We start from the raw sequence: 18,706 nt of genomic DNA on the forward strand, positions 1-18,706 counted from the left end.
ATCCTTAGGATGTCTGTTTCTTTGCACACTCCAAATCAGGAAATCCCTTAAGCCACCGTAAATAACAAAATGAAAAATCCTGCAGATCTACTCCCAAGGCTTCCCTTTCCGCCAGTTGTTTCGTTACCTTTCTCTGATTGACATGGCTTTGCTGGGTGAATCAGGAGCATCTCTAGTTCCTGGAATTTCAGGCTTGCTCTTAGCAGCGGAGACGGGCTCTGAAGTGCTCAGGTCGCTTCTCCTCCTTGTCTGCTCAACACAAGACGCCACAGCTACAGTCTGAGGCATGCTCTTTGCTGCCGGACTGCCATACAGTTCAGCTGTAGGCTCCACCAGCTCTGCTCATTGAGAAGCAAAGTGCAAGATTAGCAGAGTGTGCTCTAAACCACCACATGATAAACATTCAATAAGTCGGGCTGCTGTTAACCCTGCACTGGCAAACTAGCTGAGCTATCAAAAGAGAGTACACTACTCTTGCACACAAACCCTTTGCAATCTGTTCTGTGGATGTTCAAATACAATATTTGCTCCCAGGAATTCGGATTTTGGAGCATTTTATATATATATATTTATTTTTATTTACTTTATTTAATTTTATTATTATTATTTTATTTTTTTGCAGTGTTGCAACATACAAAACATATCGTTATGACCTTGGACGGGTAATACAAACCTTATACTATCATTTTTAGCTGCTTCACTGCTTCTCCGCCACAGTATTGAGCATGTACAAATAATCACTAACAGAACAGCAGGAAGTTTATGTGAGCTCCTAAGTATTAAAGAGCCCAAAATCGAGAAAGTGACCACCACTTAATTTCCGATTTAAATTGCTTTCATGCAATAGAAAATACAGGTGATCTTAGAAACTGTAAAGAAATCCGTTTATGGAAACTCAGCATTTTAAACTGTATACCAAGTAAAAGATTAAATAGCCCAGGCTCATCTGACTCATCTACACTTGGAAAGCATCATCTTCAAAGTACTGTACTTTACTGAAGACAGCCGCTTGACATGAAAAGGAGCTATTCGTTTCAATGGCGACTCTGGGAAGCAGTGGGATTTACAGTGCAGAGCTCTAAAGCTTGCAGAAGCAAGTTTAAATCCAATTCACCTGGTTCCTTGAGCCGGCTTTAGCAAGCCACTGTGCTTTTCCTAAATCCTTCCTAACCTTTTGCCTCTCCTCCACTTCAGATATACATAGTACCTCAGCTTCTACATCACAGAAAAGCTTAGAAGTCCTTCAGTGAATGTATTTATATGCAAAAAAAATTTTAAAGCCCTACATTTTCTTCCTTTCCTTCGGGAAATTCATAAGAGAGAAAAAATGCCTTACCTGGCACCAGGATCTGTTGGTTTACAATATCCTCTGAGACAATCGGTTCTTCCAGCAGTCGCATTTCTTTAACTTGCTGTCTTCCCTGCAGGATACCTTCAGACACTTGCCGTTCCCTCAGCTCAGCATGCTGAAACAATGTTTGCGCTTCGACAGCATCCTTACTCACAAAAACATGCCTGGACAACTCCTGGTCCTCTTCTTCCTCCTCGGTAATTCCAAGAACAGGATATGTGGTTTCTTCCTCAAAGGAGCCATACTTTTTGCTGCTGTCTTCGTGTGTTGGGACTGTCTTTGCCTCTCCCACAACACAAGCTTGTGGTTCTCTTTTGCTTTCAAAGTCTTCCAGTGGTGGCTGCCGCAGGTCTGGTTTCAGAATGCCTTTCCCTGAGAAGTCAGACTTTTCTGCGAAGGGGTGAGACACCACAGAGGGCTTCTTAGGAACACTCGAGGTTTTGACCCCAGTTGCCAGTGGCATAGCAGAGTGCAGATCCCCGGCATATGAAGGTGAGGCTGTGGATGCCAGAGTTGTTATGGATGTTACAACACTGGGCGACAACGGCATGACCTTTCCACCTCCGTTCTGAAACTGTTCATGAGACAAAAACACAGGAAAGAACAAAAAAATTAGACCATGTCCAAGATCTGACAATAACAATATTAAGAATGTTCATTTTAAAAAGATCAAGCCTGTAAAGTTAAATGATTTCTAATCAAAATATAATTAAGCGACTGATTAACAGCTACTTTCGTAGAGCAAAATATTGCTAATATAAACTGACATCGGTAAATTTTGCTAATTATCTGAATGGTGAAAGCATAAATGAGACCAGCAGATTCCCGCACTCTCCCTAAAAAGGCCCGTCTTGATACTAAACTTTGTTTTGAAAGGCCTGTCTTGACTTTAGGGACAAAAAGCACTGCAGGCAACAGATTCAAAGCCAGAGTTGAGTACTGTCGTGTACAATGGATGACTAAGCCCTAGGAGAGGGCACGATTTTATGCTGAGCTAGTAAACCTTTACTGGCAACAGGCAGGAAAAAAGTGAAGCTACATCAGGTGAAGAACTTGTCTGTACTGTATAGCTGGACAACAACTTTATGTAATACGGATGAAAGAAGCAAAATAGATTGAGAAGGATCTATAGTTTCTTAACTGATTGATGCCTAATCAAACCTACAAATGAGGGCGAGAATAAAAAGGGGTAGGAAGGGGTGTTAAAAAATAAAAAGTTACTGCACATATTTAAGAATGATTTAACAATAGCAGGAAGTATCAAGAGGCAGGAAAGAACAGATTCTACAAAGACACAGATCTGCTAAAGGCCATAAAGGTCATAGCAAGAAACTTTAGAGGAGCCGTGTTTTCTGACAAACCTACTTTTTAATTATAGTTTTTATGCATCATCTTACTGAATTCTCATTCAAATGGGGAACTTGGAAGCTCTAGTGTTGTGTGGGGGACACAGAGGAGAGAGCAAGAGATTTTATCTATCAGGGTAGATCAAAGATTAGTGGGACAAGAGCAATTCATATATATATTACCACATTTCTGGGAATCACATTATTACATTATTAATTGGCATTAATTAGAATTTATGCGAAGAACTGTATTCTATAATGTGCTGTGCATAAATTCTAAGTCACATAACTGAAAAGGGGCATGGCCATTGGCAGGTCGTGGGTGTTTCTAAAATCTATACTTGTAGAATACACCCGGGTCTGCGCCTAATTTAGGCGTCAGCATTTACACCAGGTTTTATTTGGCGTAACTGCCCATGACGAAATTTAGTCACTGGTATAGGCGCTCGGTGTATTCTATAAACCGCATGGAAATTTAGGCTTACTCTATAAAGTATGCCTAAATTGAGGCATACTTTATAGAATGCGCTTAGGCGAATTTCATTTCAGTGCCAAATGTTTGGCCATGATATATAGAATCTTAATGACTCAGAAGCCCCCCCCAATCTGAAACATTTCTAGAGTTGTGGCTGCTCGATGTCCCACCCCCATAATCCTAGAAGTTAGCTATGTGTAAACCCACTAGAAATGATAAACACTAGAACTTTCCCTGTCAAAAGTGTATGGCCAGTGCGACCTGCTGGTCTACCTAATTATCTACTGGCTTTCTATCACAGTCACAAAATCTTCTGCTCCTCGCTCACTGAATACATAAACGAGGCTCATACCTGCTCCACTTCAACAAATGTGACTGGTTGCGTTTGGTAACGGGCATTCAACCTTCTCTGTCTTGTATCACCTCTGTTTCTTGAACAAACTGTTCTCGATACAGGCTGTGACAGTTTGTTAAACAAGGCCATTTTCTCTGCCAAGCTCAGGGTTGAAGAGTCTGGCTCGTCCGGCACATTCTCCTGCTCACTGGCTTCTTTACCTTGCTTTGGCTGTTCCTTTCCTAAGGATTTTTGGTATGCAGATGCCTGAAGACTTAAAAATATCAAATTGAAAATTAGAGCCCTAAGGAGAGCTGCTGTTGTTAACAGTGAAGTATATTATAAAAAACACGGGGGCCCTTTTACAAAACTACGCTGAAAAATGGCCTGCAATAGTGTAGATGCGTGTTTTGGGCGCACGCCAAATCATTTTTCGGCACCATCTGTAAAAAAATGCCTTTTTAAGTTTTTGCAGAAAATGAACGTGCGGCAAAATGAAGAAAATTGCTGCGTGTCTATTTTGGGTCTGAGACCTTACCGCCAGCCACTGACCTAGCGGTAAGATCTCAAACGGTAACCGGGCGGTAATGGTCTACGTGCGTAAAATGCTGATCACCGCCCGCATGCCAGAAAATAAAAATACTTTCTGGCACGCACAGTGGATGCGGGTCAAAAATGAAATTACCACAAGGGCCACGCCGTAGCCAGGCGGTAACTCAAAACTGACTCACATTGGGTGTGCATAGGCGCCTATGCGGCTTAGTAAAAGGGCCCCATAGGGAATAAAAACTATTGACTGACAAAACAAAGCACAAATACCAATGCCAAATCAAAATGTGAGCAGATCACTGGTGACAACAAGCTGTATTAACGAGATTAGATGCACGTTTTCTGAACACATTTACTGTTATTTCCAAACACAAAACTAGTGAAAAAAGACTCATAAAAAGCAAGAGCACAAACAGTGTAGAAAACATGCTTTTTCAGTCTCTCACAGCTCATAAAAATCACTTTATATAAGTAGGCGACACCATGCTGAATATTCAACTTAACTCATTTTAGAGGCATTTCATTGTCCCGGGGTAAAGGGTAACATTTTCTGTACTGTTAGAAGCTGAACACACATTTGGTTTTAGGTAGCAAATTATATAGGACTTTGCCACTCGAAGATGTTTACACATATTCTAGAATCTATGTGGCTACTTGCGCAGTTCAGGTGTGGACATGCATTCCTACTCGAGAGCTCAAGTAAATGTCCATATCTGCAAAGTAGGAACAATTTCAGCCACTTGCCCTCTTAAACTAAGCACCCTGTTATAAATCTACACTTAAAGGGCTAGATTCTAAATATGGCACCTGAAAAATCCACGAGGAATAAATTTCCGCCTAAGCATATTCTATAAGCAACGCCTAGATTTAGGTGTGGTATATAGAATACGCTTAGTTGATATTCCCGGGCCTAGAATTATGTACATCCATTTACACCAAGGGAAATGTGGCGTAAATACTAGCACTGAAATTTAGGCACAGAGGGGTGTATTCTATAACAATGCATGTAAATTTTGGAACACCCATGAAATACCCATAACCACACCCCTTTTGGCTCTGCGCACTAGAATTTAGGCACTGTGCATTACAGAATACACTTAGCAAGTTATGCAAGTAAATTCTAATTACTGCCATTATCAGAGCTGCAAAGGGAACTTTTGAGAGGGAGATTTTAGTACACGCCCCCAGCCCTGCCCCACTTTGCATTGGCTCCACACACTCTACTTGACTCCGCCCCCTGGCACACCTCAAACCCGCGGCCATTTCAGAAAATATTTTATTTAATAGCCTAATACCCTTTTCAGTTAGCTTTCAGAGGTCAAAACCTCCTGCCTGAGGTCAGTAGAATGCTGCTATGGTATCCTCTCCTGACCTAATGAAGAAAGTGTTGGTCTCTAAAAGCTAATCAAAAATGTTTTAAAATCAGTGAAAGTATTACCTTATTTTCTATTTTATGTTTTATTTGCATTTATTAAACTTTATTAACACAACACTTTACTTTATCCTAAATTAAAAATAAAATTATTTTCTTCACCTTTGTTGTCTGGCCATTTACTTTTTCTAATTGTGTTGCTCATAGAGGCATATTTTCAAAGCACTTAGCCTCCCAAAGTTCCATAGAAACCTGTGGAACTTAGCCTCCCAAAGTGCTTTGAAAATATGCCTCATAGTCTCTTGATTCTGCTTTCTTTTGTCTTTCTCTAGGGTTTCCTGTCCATTCATCATTTTTCTCTTCTTTTTCTTTGTTTTCTGCTTCTCTCTCTGTCCAGATTTAATTCATTCTTACTATCCATTCTTTAATTTTCTTCTTTTTCCTTCATCTACCTAGGGCTTTTCATCTTTTCCTCACCCTTGTTCTCCACATGCCCCTTCCTCTTATTCAACATTCACTACTCTGTCCTCTCCCCCTTTCCATCCAGCAGTTCCTCTCTTTCTCTCCCCATCCTTCCAGTGTCTCCTCTCTTTCTTTCTGCATCCTTCCATCCAGCATCTCCTTTTTCTCCTTACCCTTCCAGCCAGTGTCTTCCCTCTTTCTCCCCATCTACCCTCTCTCCTGATCCTTCCATCTAGTGTCTCTCTCTCTTTCTCTCCCCCTCCTCCCTCTTTCTCCCCCATCCTTCCACCCATCTACCCTCTCCTGATCCTTCCATCTAGTCTCTCTCGCTCTTTCTCTCCCCCTCCTTCTATCCAGTGTCTATCTCTCTACCCTTTTCTGTTCATTGTCTCCCCTCTCTCTCTCCACATCCTTCCAGTCTCTCCCCTTTCTCTCTGCATCCTTTCCATCCATCGTCTTTCTCTCCCCATCCTTCCATCCATTTTCCCACTTTCTCTCCCTGTCCTTCCATCTTCCCTCTTTCTCTCCTTATCCTTCCGTCTACCCCCTCTCCTGATCCTTCCATCCAGAGTCTCTCTCTATCCCCTTCTTTCCATCCAGTGTCTCTCTATCCCCTTCTTTCCATCCAGTGTCTCTCTCTACCCTTTTCCATTCATCATGTATCCTCCTCTCTCTCCCCATCCTTCAATGTCTCTCCTGTTTCTCTCCCTACCCTTCCTTCCAGCGTCTTCCCTCTTTCTGCTCTCAGCCAAGATCCCCCTTTCTCTCCATCTTCAGCAGATTCTCTCTTTCTCCAGCCCTTCTCCATATCCCCTCCTTCTCTCCCCATCTTCCCACTCTCTCCATTCTACATGCCTCCCGCACCCCCTTCCACCCGATAATCATTTCCTGGCCACTGCTGCTTCTCCTGTTGAGCAGCAGTGGCCGCAACAACAACAACAAACAAAAAAATACAAAAAGCAAGCGCGGGGCCGCAGCTGCCTTCAAGCATGGGCTGTCGGCGCTACACCCGCTCCTCTCTCCTCTCTCTGTCCCCGGAGCGGAGCACAGAGAGAAGAAAGGAGCGGCTGCAGAGCTGACAGCCCATGTTTGAAGGCTGCTGCAGCCCTGTGCTTGCTTTTTTATTTTTTGGTCGCGGCCGCTGATGCTGAAGAGGAGAAGCAGCAGTGGCCAGGAAATTAATACCGGATGGAAGGGGGATCTGCCGACGCCATGTCTAAGCGGGAGATGACCCGCCAAAATGGGAGTCTCCTGCTGAATGCGGGAGACTTGGCAGGTCTGCATTATTGCTTGTTAAGTGCTGTTAAAAACACTGGTTCATTTGTTAAGCCAATTAAGTTACACATGTTGTTATAGAATATGTTTGGATTTCAGCACGAAATGCTCGATGCAATATACAGAATCCGGTGGATAATGTCCAGTTTGAGGCCGTGCCTGCTGGGTACTTAAAGGGAAAAGATCTTTATGGTGGCAGCTCCCAAATTGTGGAATACGTTACCACGATATCTGTGCCAATTCAATTAGTACTTCCTTTTAGGAAACAACTACAGGCCTTTTTTTTTCCAGCAGGCTTTTGATGGTTGTTGATTTTTCATTTATAATGATTTTATTCTTTGTAAATTATTGATATGTTTTAGTTATTATGTCAACATAATTGTGAATGTTATTTTGTAAGCCACACAGAATGGTAGATTGAGCGGGATATACATTTTTTAAATAAAACGGAACATTCCATTTCACATGTTAACATTAAACGCTAAACAACTCATCTAACATCATTTTGACTAGTTCCATTCAAAATGCCCCCTCCAATCACCTTTCCTTTTATTTGTAAAAAAGTAAAGCTCAGACACTGCTTGTTTTTTTTTTTTTCCATTCCCATTTGGAGTTTTAAGACTAATAAAATATTATCCATTTAAATAACTGGCAAAACTTTGCTGCTTAATTGCCAGCAGGAGCTGGGGGACATGCTAAGTTGGCCCACCAGTTGACTTCTGAGTTCCTCCTTTCCAGGATGCTGCAAGGTTCTCCAAAGTTTGGGCAGGCTAAGTCACTATTGGGCAGGGATGCCAGAAAATCGACAGGAATACACTGACAAATCTCTACCCTTCAGCTGGTTTACATCCACAATTTTGTTTCTACAAAATAGTGGAAGGCAAGTGCCATGTGAACCAGAGAGAAATCATATGGCAATTAGTGGCCAATTTGTCTATAAGCTCCTATCAGAGAAACTGTTTCATAAATACCCTGAGCCTGAATTCAGACCCCACATCATTACCTCTTCTCTTTTGAAAACAGATGGAGACTAATGAAGGGAAAAGGCCTGAATGAATCACTTTTAATATCCTTGAATTAATACTTGATGTCAGACATCCCAGTGGTTTATGTGCAATTTAGGATTATGTATGCCAAGAAACTCAAGAATCTAAACTCTCAAATATAAACTTCAAGTAGACCCCACCCCCTCAACAAACTGTTATTTATGGTTGCATACTCTTGATATTTCTAGCATTAAACATCTCCTTGGGTCAGGATGCGCAAGTCATAGGCTTTTATTAAACCACTACTCAAATAAAATAGACAATTCATCATCATCTCCTTCACCAAAAAGAAAATAAGCCAAGATAAACAGCTCACATGTTTTCTTTGGTTCACTACTAGCCAGCAACCATCAGGGCATTATCTGCTCCCAGGAAAGATGGCATAATTTTTCTCTCTACATGGAGATATATGCCAGGCATGCTTGAGCAGCAGCAGCAGCTCAGTGGTGTTACGATTTAAGACTTCTATGCACTCAGATCTGGAGCTATTCATATCATGATTTCTGAATTGTAAAACAAGACCAATGAGCGTTACAGAAAACATGATTTTTGAAAATCAAATATGGTTATCAGATTTTAGGAAGCTTTTTCCACAAATTAAAAAGAAAAATTTTTAATGGAGGTTAATAGGTTGTTTAAGTCTAACTCAAACTCTTTAGCATTTCTTTTGTAACTTGGTTGAAGATGGCAGACCTTGGTTTATTCAATTTGCTCAGGTATTTGAGACTCATTTTTTTCCCACATATATCTGATACCTCCTTTGAACAGAAGTGGCACTGATATGGAAAATATGGAAAAATCTAAATGGGGAGATTCGATGGAAATAAGTTGCTTATCGTTAATGTGGTTCAGTTCACTCATATTTCTTATTTTGGATCACCAATGAAAATGCAAAGTAGAAGTTATCATTGCAAGTCTAGGGCATATGCTGATCTCTCAACCTTCTGTAAACATTCTGCCTAGTTTCTACCATCACTTCATATATTAACTCTCACTGGAGCACATAGGGTCTGACAATTCTATGCATGGAAGTATCGTGGGGGACATGGAAGAGGCAGACAGAGAAGTTAAGATGAAAGGCCAAGAGAGAAAATTAAATTAAGACTAAAAATGTAATACAGGAAAGAAGAATCACCAGAGAAAGGGCCGTTGGATGAGGGTTGAGACTATAGAAAAAAAAATAACCTATTTTATTTTACATCAACATTAGAGAAAATTGGACACAGATTGCACAAGGTTAGCTGACTGTGAGGCTCATTTTCAAAGCACTTAGCCTCCCAAAGTTCCATAGAAACCTATGGAACTTAGCCTCCCAAAGTGCTTTGAAAATATGCCTCTGTGTGTACTGTACGTAGCAGAAAGACACCTTCTATTGATACCACCATTAGTATTGCTGTTGATTCTGAAATGATATTCAGATTCACACCTCTTGTCACTCTAATAGCATCTTTATCATCCCAATTGCAAAAGTCTTCCATTTTTTTTATCTGTGGGACTTGTATATGAGGGAGTCGCGTGGACCATAGGTTGTTGGTTGGTTAATGGTAAACTGCTTCTACCACTTCCAATTTCTACTATCTGTCACCATTCTAGGGTTTTGAAGGGCTGTGATCTTCATAGTGCTTCTTCCATCTGGGGAAGCCCAAGGCAGCAAAATCCCACAAGCTGGTGTTTATGATATACTTTGATCTTGAGAATGTCCTTGAAGTACCTTTCCTGTCTTCCCCTCAAACATGCACCTTGATTGAGCTGGGAACTGAATACCCATATGGGCATGGCCTATCTAGAAAAGCTGTGGCTAGATGACCACCCTACCCTGTCAATGCTCATGGTATGAAAGAAGACAAACGTATGTGAGCATCTAACTGGGAGAACCATATTCAGGCAACATTAATGGTACTGCTCCAGTATCTTGAGGTACCTTCTATGTGTGGCCCATATCATAGTTCCATACAGTGGGGTATGGATCATGACTGCTCCGAGCTGGCATAGGGTTTGCGGCGGACAGCGTGCCAATGGTTGGCATGCTGCTTGCTGTTCATTGGGGAGAAATAATTTTAGCATGCATTTGCATGCTACTTGTGCTAAAAGCTCTGCTTTGCATGCATTTGCATGCTAGTTGTGTTCAGAACCCACAAGCACGTTGTTTCACCCGCTCGGGGGCTCTGATCATGGGGCTGTAGCAAACGCAGGTGCTAGTATGGCGCTAATAGCCTCTAGCACCTGAGTTTGCTTCTGATCATCATGTATTAATTTGCTTCTTGAGGTTATTGTAATTTATGTTATATTCTGTAAATTATTAAGTTTTATTTACTTTATTGATTGTTTGTAAGCCACATTGAACTTGAGTTTATTTTGGGGCTAATGTGGGGTATAAATGTCATTCATTCATAAATAAAGAAATAAATCAATACTCAATTATAAAACAAAGAAAACCACATGATGGCAGCATCTCTGCTTGTCTAAACGAACGTTGCCCACAATGGCTTTAATAAACTCTCTTGTAGTGGGGGCAACATTCGTTTAGACAAGCGGAGATGCTATTAGACACTGCCATCGTGTGGTTTTCTTGAGTTATCACTGAGTGTACATTATTTATACATCATATGTGGATGTGTCCAGGTTTCAACATTTGATTGCCCGTGACGCAGCCCATGAGTGGTGAAACACAGCCTGCGTCAAGCACTGAGATTGTTTATCCATTAATAAACATACTCTGGACTTTGTTCTGCTTTTTGTTTTTCATCATCTTGGATTGTGCAGAGAGACTGCTCTGTTGTTTCCTTGGTCCTTCATGGGGGTGGAACAGAAGTGGTTGTGATGTACATGCATATTTGATAAAATATATGGGGATTTGTATAGCATACATGCATACATTGAAGAGTGTCTAGTGCTTAGTGCAGTGGACTTTGATCCTGAGGAACTGAGTTCGATTTCCACTGCAGCTCCTTGTGACTCTGGGCAAGTCACTTAACCCTCCATTGCCCCTGGTACAAAATAAGTACCTGAATATACTATGTAAACCGCTTTGAATTCAGTTGCAAAAACCACAGAGAGGTGGTATATCAAGTCCCAATTCCCCCTTTCCCCCTTATCTGCATTGTCTTTGCAGTAGGTGTAAATCTGTGTGTCTTTTCAGCACTATTAGGGATGGAATTATCCCCTCGATACCAAACTTTGCTTCTTCAGAGAGTAGATGGAAGGTCAGTTTTTATTTTATTTAACTTTCTTGCCATATCTTCTACATTATGATGACATGTGAAGGGAGGCGGGTCAGCCCGTTCCATCTGAGTCCAGTTATTCCTGTCTACGCTTCTGAGAATGTATCCAAGCTGCTAACCATAGACTGTGGCCATGTGTAGGACACCATTCCTTGAAGACTGTGGGCTTCTTTTACAAAGCTGCACTAGTGATTCCCACACAGCAAATGAGAGGAAGCCCATAGGAATTGAATGGGCTTTCTCTCATTTGGTGCACCGAGAATCAGTAGCGCGGCTTTGTAAAAAAGGCCCTGTGTTTGGTATCTTGCTATTCTGTCTAAACCACATAAGTATGAAAGATCCCACACAAATCAAACTTCCTGCTCCCCCTCCCCTACTCTCATCATTTACAACATGACTTTATAACACATCTATTTCAGAATAAAAGTTGTCTTAATTTAAAACCACTTTAACTCAACTGTCAGCCCCAAAACCCCTCTTTCATACCCTTTTAGGCATCCCAAAACAACAACTCAGAGTGGAATTGTTAAAACTAATCTCGGATAAGGAATTTATTTATTTATTTGTTGCATTTGTATCCCACATTTTCCCACCTATTTGCAGGCTCAATGTGGCTTATATTGTTCCGTCATGGCGATCGCCATTTCCGGTATGAGGAAATACACGTTGGCAATGCATGCATGTTCATAAGAGAAAGCAGATTATGGAAGATTCATTATCAAGATCAGGGCTCTGGTGTTGTAACATTAACGTTCATTCGTAATCATTGTTAATGCAAGCAGGTATGAAGATTTGGTTATGTCCAGTTCTAGTATATATGTCGTTGATTGGGATTTAGGATGGGTCATTGTGGTATGCCTTGTAGAATAAATTGGTTTTTAGGTTGAAAATCCTAAAAACTGTGTTTCTTCATTTCTACAATTATTTTATTCTTAGTTTGCCTAAAAGCAAAGACTACCAAGATTGGAAGACGTTTATTTGACAGAGAAGGGGAAAAAACCTGTTTGAGAATGTAATAAAAAAGCAGCAAGCACCATAAAAGATGATAAAAGAAGTTAAAGAAGAGTTTAGCATTTCTGTAATGCTCAAAGGACCAGATATGTAAGACATGGTGAAAGAACATGAAACAGAAATTATACTATTATAATTCAACACTATAGTTATCAAAAGAGAGGGGGGGCATGCACACAGCAATCCAGCAATCTTAAACTGCACAGCTGTTTCCTGCATGACCATGCAGTCATTTGTACACAAAAACAACATACGCACAGCAAGGTTAAGAATTTCCTGCATCAAGTACACCATCAGAACAAGATAGGTGAACACAATGAAAGCTAACATGCATTTGCAGAAACAGCTGATGCCCTGTGCCTTAAAGAAAACAAAACACACAAACAGTAGTTTTGTCATCTTAATTGAAGATACCGCAAACAGTATTGTTGGTTCTAAGAGGCGCTTGCCATCAGAGCTCATTTCTGCAGCACAGCATGCAAGCCTGCCTTCTTCCACCCCTTCCCAGGAGTACCTGATACGCTGCACCGGGCTTTGAACTACACTGGGGATAGGTATTCCTGCCACTACAGTGTGGGTGGTCACAACATGAGGAGGAGGGGTGGGTTCACTTTAGAAACAAACAAAAAGAAAATTCAAAAGGATACAAAGAGAAGGGAGAAAAAGAAAGGAAATTAAAAAAAAAACAAAACAAAACAGAATTATGAGTTTGAGTTAGATGTCAAATCATAGACTTGTAATGACCAAAATATTCACCGGCATTATTTAAATCATGTTGGAAACAACAAACTGAAAATAATAGTGCATGGCTTAAATACGTTGCTCTTCAATGCTTGCTTTTACATTGGGTGAGGGGGGGGGCATGCAAATACATTGTATGTGTAAATCTCCCCCTCCCCCGACACACCCCAGAGTACAACATAATAAAGTGAATCATATAAGAAAGGGAAATACAAAAGTAGTTTGTATTTGAAGTAGAATACAAAAGTAGGGAATACAAAAGTAGTTCCTTATTCATCATCTAAGGAACACATTTGCTAAAGGTGAGAAGGAATGCCCTGGAGTAGAAAGCTGTGGGAATGTAGCAAAATAAATAAATAAATAAATCAAAATAAATTGGTGTGTTGGAGCAGCTGAAGCATTGGCAGTAGCAACTCTCTGTGTAGCAGGAAAAAAAAAAAGCACAGAATTAGCAGGCCAGGAGGGCCCCAATTCCTACTGGCTAAAGAGCAGAAAGCTCTCAAAGTAGCTAAAATGCGTTGGAAAGGCTCTACATATTTTCCCTCTTCTGTTTCTCTCAACCTTATCTCTACTGCTCAAAATGCAAAACAAAGCCCTTAAAAACAACTTTTACCTCTAACAACAAAACTAGAGCAACCACATGTGCAAATCAAACTGAACTTTCAAAGAGCCTCAAAGGTTGCCGGGGCTCACACATTAGCAGGACTTACGTAGCTGCGATGACAACTTCCTCGGTCGTGATTGGCTGTGTGCGTGACCTGTCCTGCATGCGACGCATTCGCCTTTCAATTGCCATATTTCTTGAGTGTGGCTTGGGCAGAAGTTTTGTCTCCAGTGATTTCTCCATTTCCTGCAATCAAACACATCTCATAAGTGTAAACAAAAAAAGGAGAAAGCTGTTGCACTACAGGACTCTGAGAACTGACTGATGCAGGATTAACGACTTCTTAGCATTCGCCATACCTCTAGCATCGAGAAAGCGTCATGTTTGATTACAATATTTAAAGGACTCGCAGAATATTCAGTCCTCTCTGACTGTTAAACATTAATAAACTTATTTTGGACTGTTGTCATCTGTTCTGCTCCATTCTTTTGCCATCTTAGTCCATCACATATGCAATAATTCAAGGTCTGATCACAGTGTTTCATATTTGGCTGTGGAAGATGTATCATTGTTTTGCAAATACCAACTTCAGTTGGTATATGAGAACACACCAGACTCATGCACCTTAGAATAAATGTATTCAAGCAAGTAGTACATCATGTGCTCCATCACCAACATGCAACAACATCCCATGAATGAATTCACACTGAGCCCTGTGCACACTGCTATATTTGGAGTGCATAAGAACATGAGTAGCCATACTGGGTCAAACCAATGGTCCATCTAGCCCAGTATCCTGTTTTCCAAACAGTGGCCAAGCCAGGTCACAAGCAACTTGGCAGAAACCCAAATCGTGGCAATACTCCATACTACAAATCCCAGGGCAAGCAGTTGCTTCCCATGTTCAGCCCCTGCTTTGTAAACCACTCACAGCCACAGGCTAAACTAACCCCAAATATCCAATGCCAGGGCATGAGCAGCTCCCTACACTGAATATCCAGGTACTCTGGTTAGGACAGCCTTTTCCTATCCTAACTTTATACACTAAGGCAGTGGTTCCCAAACCTGGTCCTGGAGGCGCCCCAGACAGTCAGGTTTTCTCTCTCATGAATATTCATTGCGGGTATCCTGAAAACCTGACTGGCCGCTGGGGTGCCTCCAGGACCAGGTTTGGTTACCACTGCACTAAGGGGTCATTTTACTAAGTCATGCTAAAAGGTGTCCCGTGCTGCCTTTAGCATATGGGTTTCCTACACACTGTGGCCTTTAGTGCACCAGAAAAATGGCCGCATTCTAATTTTATTTTTGTAAAGGATACGCACTAATTTCCCTAATTAGCGTGTGGCAATTACTGTGTGAGCCCTTACCATCACCTATTTACGAGGAGGTAAAGGCTCCCATACTAATCGGGTTGCCACATGGTAATGTGCCCACACTACCCGATTAGCGCAGGCACACCTACTCTCCGCCCATGAGCATGCCTCCTGCGCTAGTAGATAAAAAAAATAATTTTCCAGTGCGGGATTAGTGTGTGGGAAGTGGAAAACTACCACAGAATGCCTCGGCATGTCCCACAGTAGGCCTTTCACGCCTTGGCCAGTTAGTGGACCAAATATCGCTGCTAACCAGCTAAGTTGTGGCCCTGCCCAAACTCCACCCTAGGTCACCTCTAGCCTAGCTGGTTAGGGAATAGCTGGTTAATGGAGATATTCAGCAGCACTGAATATCAGCAACTGACCAGTCAGAGAGGTATAATTGGGCAGGAGACTCTCCTATCCAGTTAAAACCCTTTAAATATTAGACTCTTTGTTTTTCTCTGTAGGAGCAGGGTTATGGCCTGTGTAAGATGCACTGAGGAAACTTTAATGTTTTTATGGAATCTGTTCTTTACTGGTTCCAGCTTGAGCCTCCTAGTCTGTCTTGCCGTCTACAAACTGACTCCACATCATCTGTTTTATATTTGACACAAGAACATTTTAATGCTTTCTAATTGCACAGAATATGCACACTGTTCACCTCGGAGTTCATTTGCTGTACGGTCCAAACCTGTATGTCATAGCCCACGTGCCTTATCGGGCCTTGTAGGACCTCTTTTCCACTGCCACTTATTTGCCTTTCCCTAAAAGCTACCTCCTCTTAAGTTTTGCTTCCAGTCAACCAGCTGCACAAAAACAAATTTTTGTTACTTTGAGTTCCACTTTGTGTCGCTACCTCACCTCTTTCCTCTATATCAAAGTTCATCCAAATGAGTTGGATTTCTTTAATGCATCTGACGCACAAAGAATGTCAATTAATCATAATTGTTCTGTATAGCAGTTGCCGTTCTATGAACAAGTCCTCTATCTATGAACTTTCAGCAGCACTATACAGATACTGCTGCTGAAAAATCTTACAATTGTTGGGGCTGAGCGAGGACAATTGTGTCTAGCTCTAGGGATATTGGAGATATTCAGCCGCTATCTGTACAGCTGTGGATCTAATTCTTTTCATCTTCTATACTTCATTTTCTTACTTGGTCCAAAATTTCCCTGAAGTAGCACTGTGAAACACTGGCCAATATCAGAAGGAACCCAGATTTTTGATGTCTGAAGCATTAAAAATATACGAAAAGAAGTGTGGGAAAAGGTTTTTCTAAGATATATAGGAGATTTTAATGCCTATGATAGGAACCATTAAGTACTGTGAAAAAAAGGTGCTAAATATGTTTTTTTTTCTGAGGCTTTTCCTTCCTATTATTGACATGCACAGAGTAATTATATTTTTGAAGAATGCTTAGTGTATTTTGTGAAGAACTGTGGCAATCTGAGGTATTATCTTAGAAATATTTTTTACCACTAGGAAAGAAAATAAGCATGAAAAATAAATTCCTGTTACCCTGAAAAGCAGCCGTTTTGCAGCAACACTTAGTTTAGCTCGATCATCCATCTTTTCCTCATCTGAAAGCAGAAACATTCAACAAATTAACATGGGAAAACAGAGCACTTGAAAAAAAACATAGCCTGAAATCTTTTGAACAGTAATCTATGTGCAATTAAAAACAGAAGTCCAATTAAAAAAGAAAGACAAAACCGCATCTCACCAGAGAGCTGGAAGGAAGCGAAATACAGCAAAATAAGGAGAAGTAGGAATCTGTTCACTTTTGGATCAATATTCAGCCACCGCGGTTAGCGCTTCTTTTCAAAATGCCAAATGCAGTAGACAAACATATATCCAGATATTCCGTACCATATCCAGATGAAGATGTCAGAATGGAACTTATTCAGACAGTGGCAATATTCAGTTTGCTATCTGGATTACTTAGGACAGCTTCTGTCTTATGCTATCTGGATAAGTTATCCAAATAGCAAACTGAATACTGTCCCTAGCCAGATAAATTCCAGAACCACACTGCCTCTATCCGCTCTCCACCCCAACACTATCTACACCAATGAAGTTTTATGATACAAGTCATCATTTTTTTTTAATAATTTGAATTTTGCTCACACCTTTCTCAGTAGTAGATCAAGGTGAGTTACATTCAGGTACACTGTGTATTTCCCTGTCCCTGGAGGGCTCACAATCTAAGTTTGTACCTGAGGCAATGGAGGGTTAAGTGACTTGCCCAAGATCACAAGGAGCAGCAGTAGGATTTGAACTGGCCACCTCTGGATGTCAAGACAGGTGGCTCTAACCACTAGGCCATTCCTCCACTCATGACATTAAAAGGTTGAAGCCATCTCCCCCAGGCAGCCACCATATTGTGTGACCCCAAACCCCAAACATTTGCAGACGCTATTGAAAACAATAGCAAACTTCTGAGGTTTATGACTGCCTGAGTTTTTTTTTTTTAATTTGACCGTTCTTTTAAATTTGCAAGTTTCCCATATGTAATCTGAGTGTCCCCCCCCCCCCCTCTGAAAGGGTCCCCCACAACTAGGCCCCCGATAACTCAGGAAGAGCAGGGGCCTTTCTTAAAGCTGCTCCCTACAAAAAACGAGTCTCCCGTGGCTCCAAAAAAGTCTGCTGCTCCAGAGCGCCCATACCGGCAGGCCATGACTCATGCCCCAGGACCCCCCCCCCCCTCGAGGTTAAAAAAATACACACACACAGGTAGTCATGAACCTCACAACTTGTTATTGTTTTCAATAGTGTCTGCGAATGTTTGGGGTCACACAATATGGTGGGGTAAGCTCCACCCACTGGCTACATCCATAGAATGGGCTAAATAGGCTCATGCCATCTATGTAAGTACATAAGTGTTGCCATATTGGGACAGACCAAAGGTCCATCAAGCCCAGCATCCTGTTTCCAACAGTGGCCAATCCAGGTCACAAATACCTGGCAAGATCCCAAAAAAGTACAAAACATTTTATACTGCTTATCCCAAAAATCGTGGATTTTTCCCAAGTCCATTTAATAATGGTCTATGAACTTTTCCTTTAGGAAGCCATCTAAACCTTTTTTAAACTCCGCTAAGCTAACCGCCTTTACCACATTCTCTGGTAACGAATTCCAGAGAACTCCTGTCATAAAACCTCCTTGATCTACACAGTGCAGATACTGTAAGGATATTTACAGTGACTGCTGCTCTTAATATCTTGGTTAAGAGCACTTATCCAGAGAGCAGGCGCGGTTATCCAGAAAAATGCTTTGAACTCTGTCCTGTTTATTTTAACATGAAACATGTTACTGAAATACAGCGGGCTCTTTTGCCTTATTAATGTATGACTGAGTTACTATTAATCATTTTATACAGTTTAAAGACACACAACAACAAACAGACACAATGTATGGGGAAGGTGCAATTTCCATGAGAGAGGAAATTCAAGGACTGGGATATGGAGGAGGAAAGTTCAGAGGAAACATGATAAATTACTTCCTTTTGTGAGAATATGGTAGATGTCTGAAACAGCGTCTGCAGTGATAACAGCAGGAAGCGG

The 18,706-nt window shown here is 41.2% G+C and overlaps 1 protein-coding gene across 3 annotated transcripts in view; it reads right to left on the reverse strand.

The window, feature by feature from the left end:
* Positions 1-18,706, reverse strand: part of SVIL (supervillin) — a 492,709-nt gene that overhangs the window by 120,525 nt on the left and 353,478 nt on the right. For all 3 annotated transcript variants that reach the window (XM_030199261.1, XM_030199260.1, XM_030199262.1), the window contains 6 exons: positions 16,662-16,723; positions 13,894-14,033; positions 12,957-13,052; positions 3,525-3,780; positions 1,337-1,925; positions 128-338 (listed from right to left, as the gene is read on the reverse strand). In XM_030199261.1, the coding sequence (XP_030055121.1) occupies positions 128-338; positions 1,337-1,925; positions 3,525-3,780; positions 12,957-13,052; positions 13,894-14,033; positions 16,662-16,723 (1,354 nt within the window). The remainder of the gene's footprint in view (positions 1-127; positions 339-1,336; positions 1,926-3,524; positions 3,781-12,956; positions 13,053-13,893; positions 14,034-16,661; positions 16,724-18,706) is intronic.

Source organism: Microcaecilia unicolor, chromosome 1 (assembly GCF_901765095.1).
Source record: "Microcaecilia unicolor chromosome 1, aMicUni1.1, whole genome shotgun sequence".
Classification (NCBI taxonomy): domain Eukaryota; kingdom Metazoa; phylum Chordata; class Amphibia; order Gymnophiona; family Siphonopidae; genus Microcaecilia; species Microcaecilia unicolor.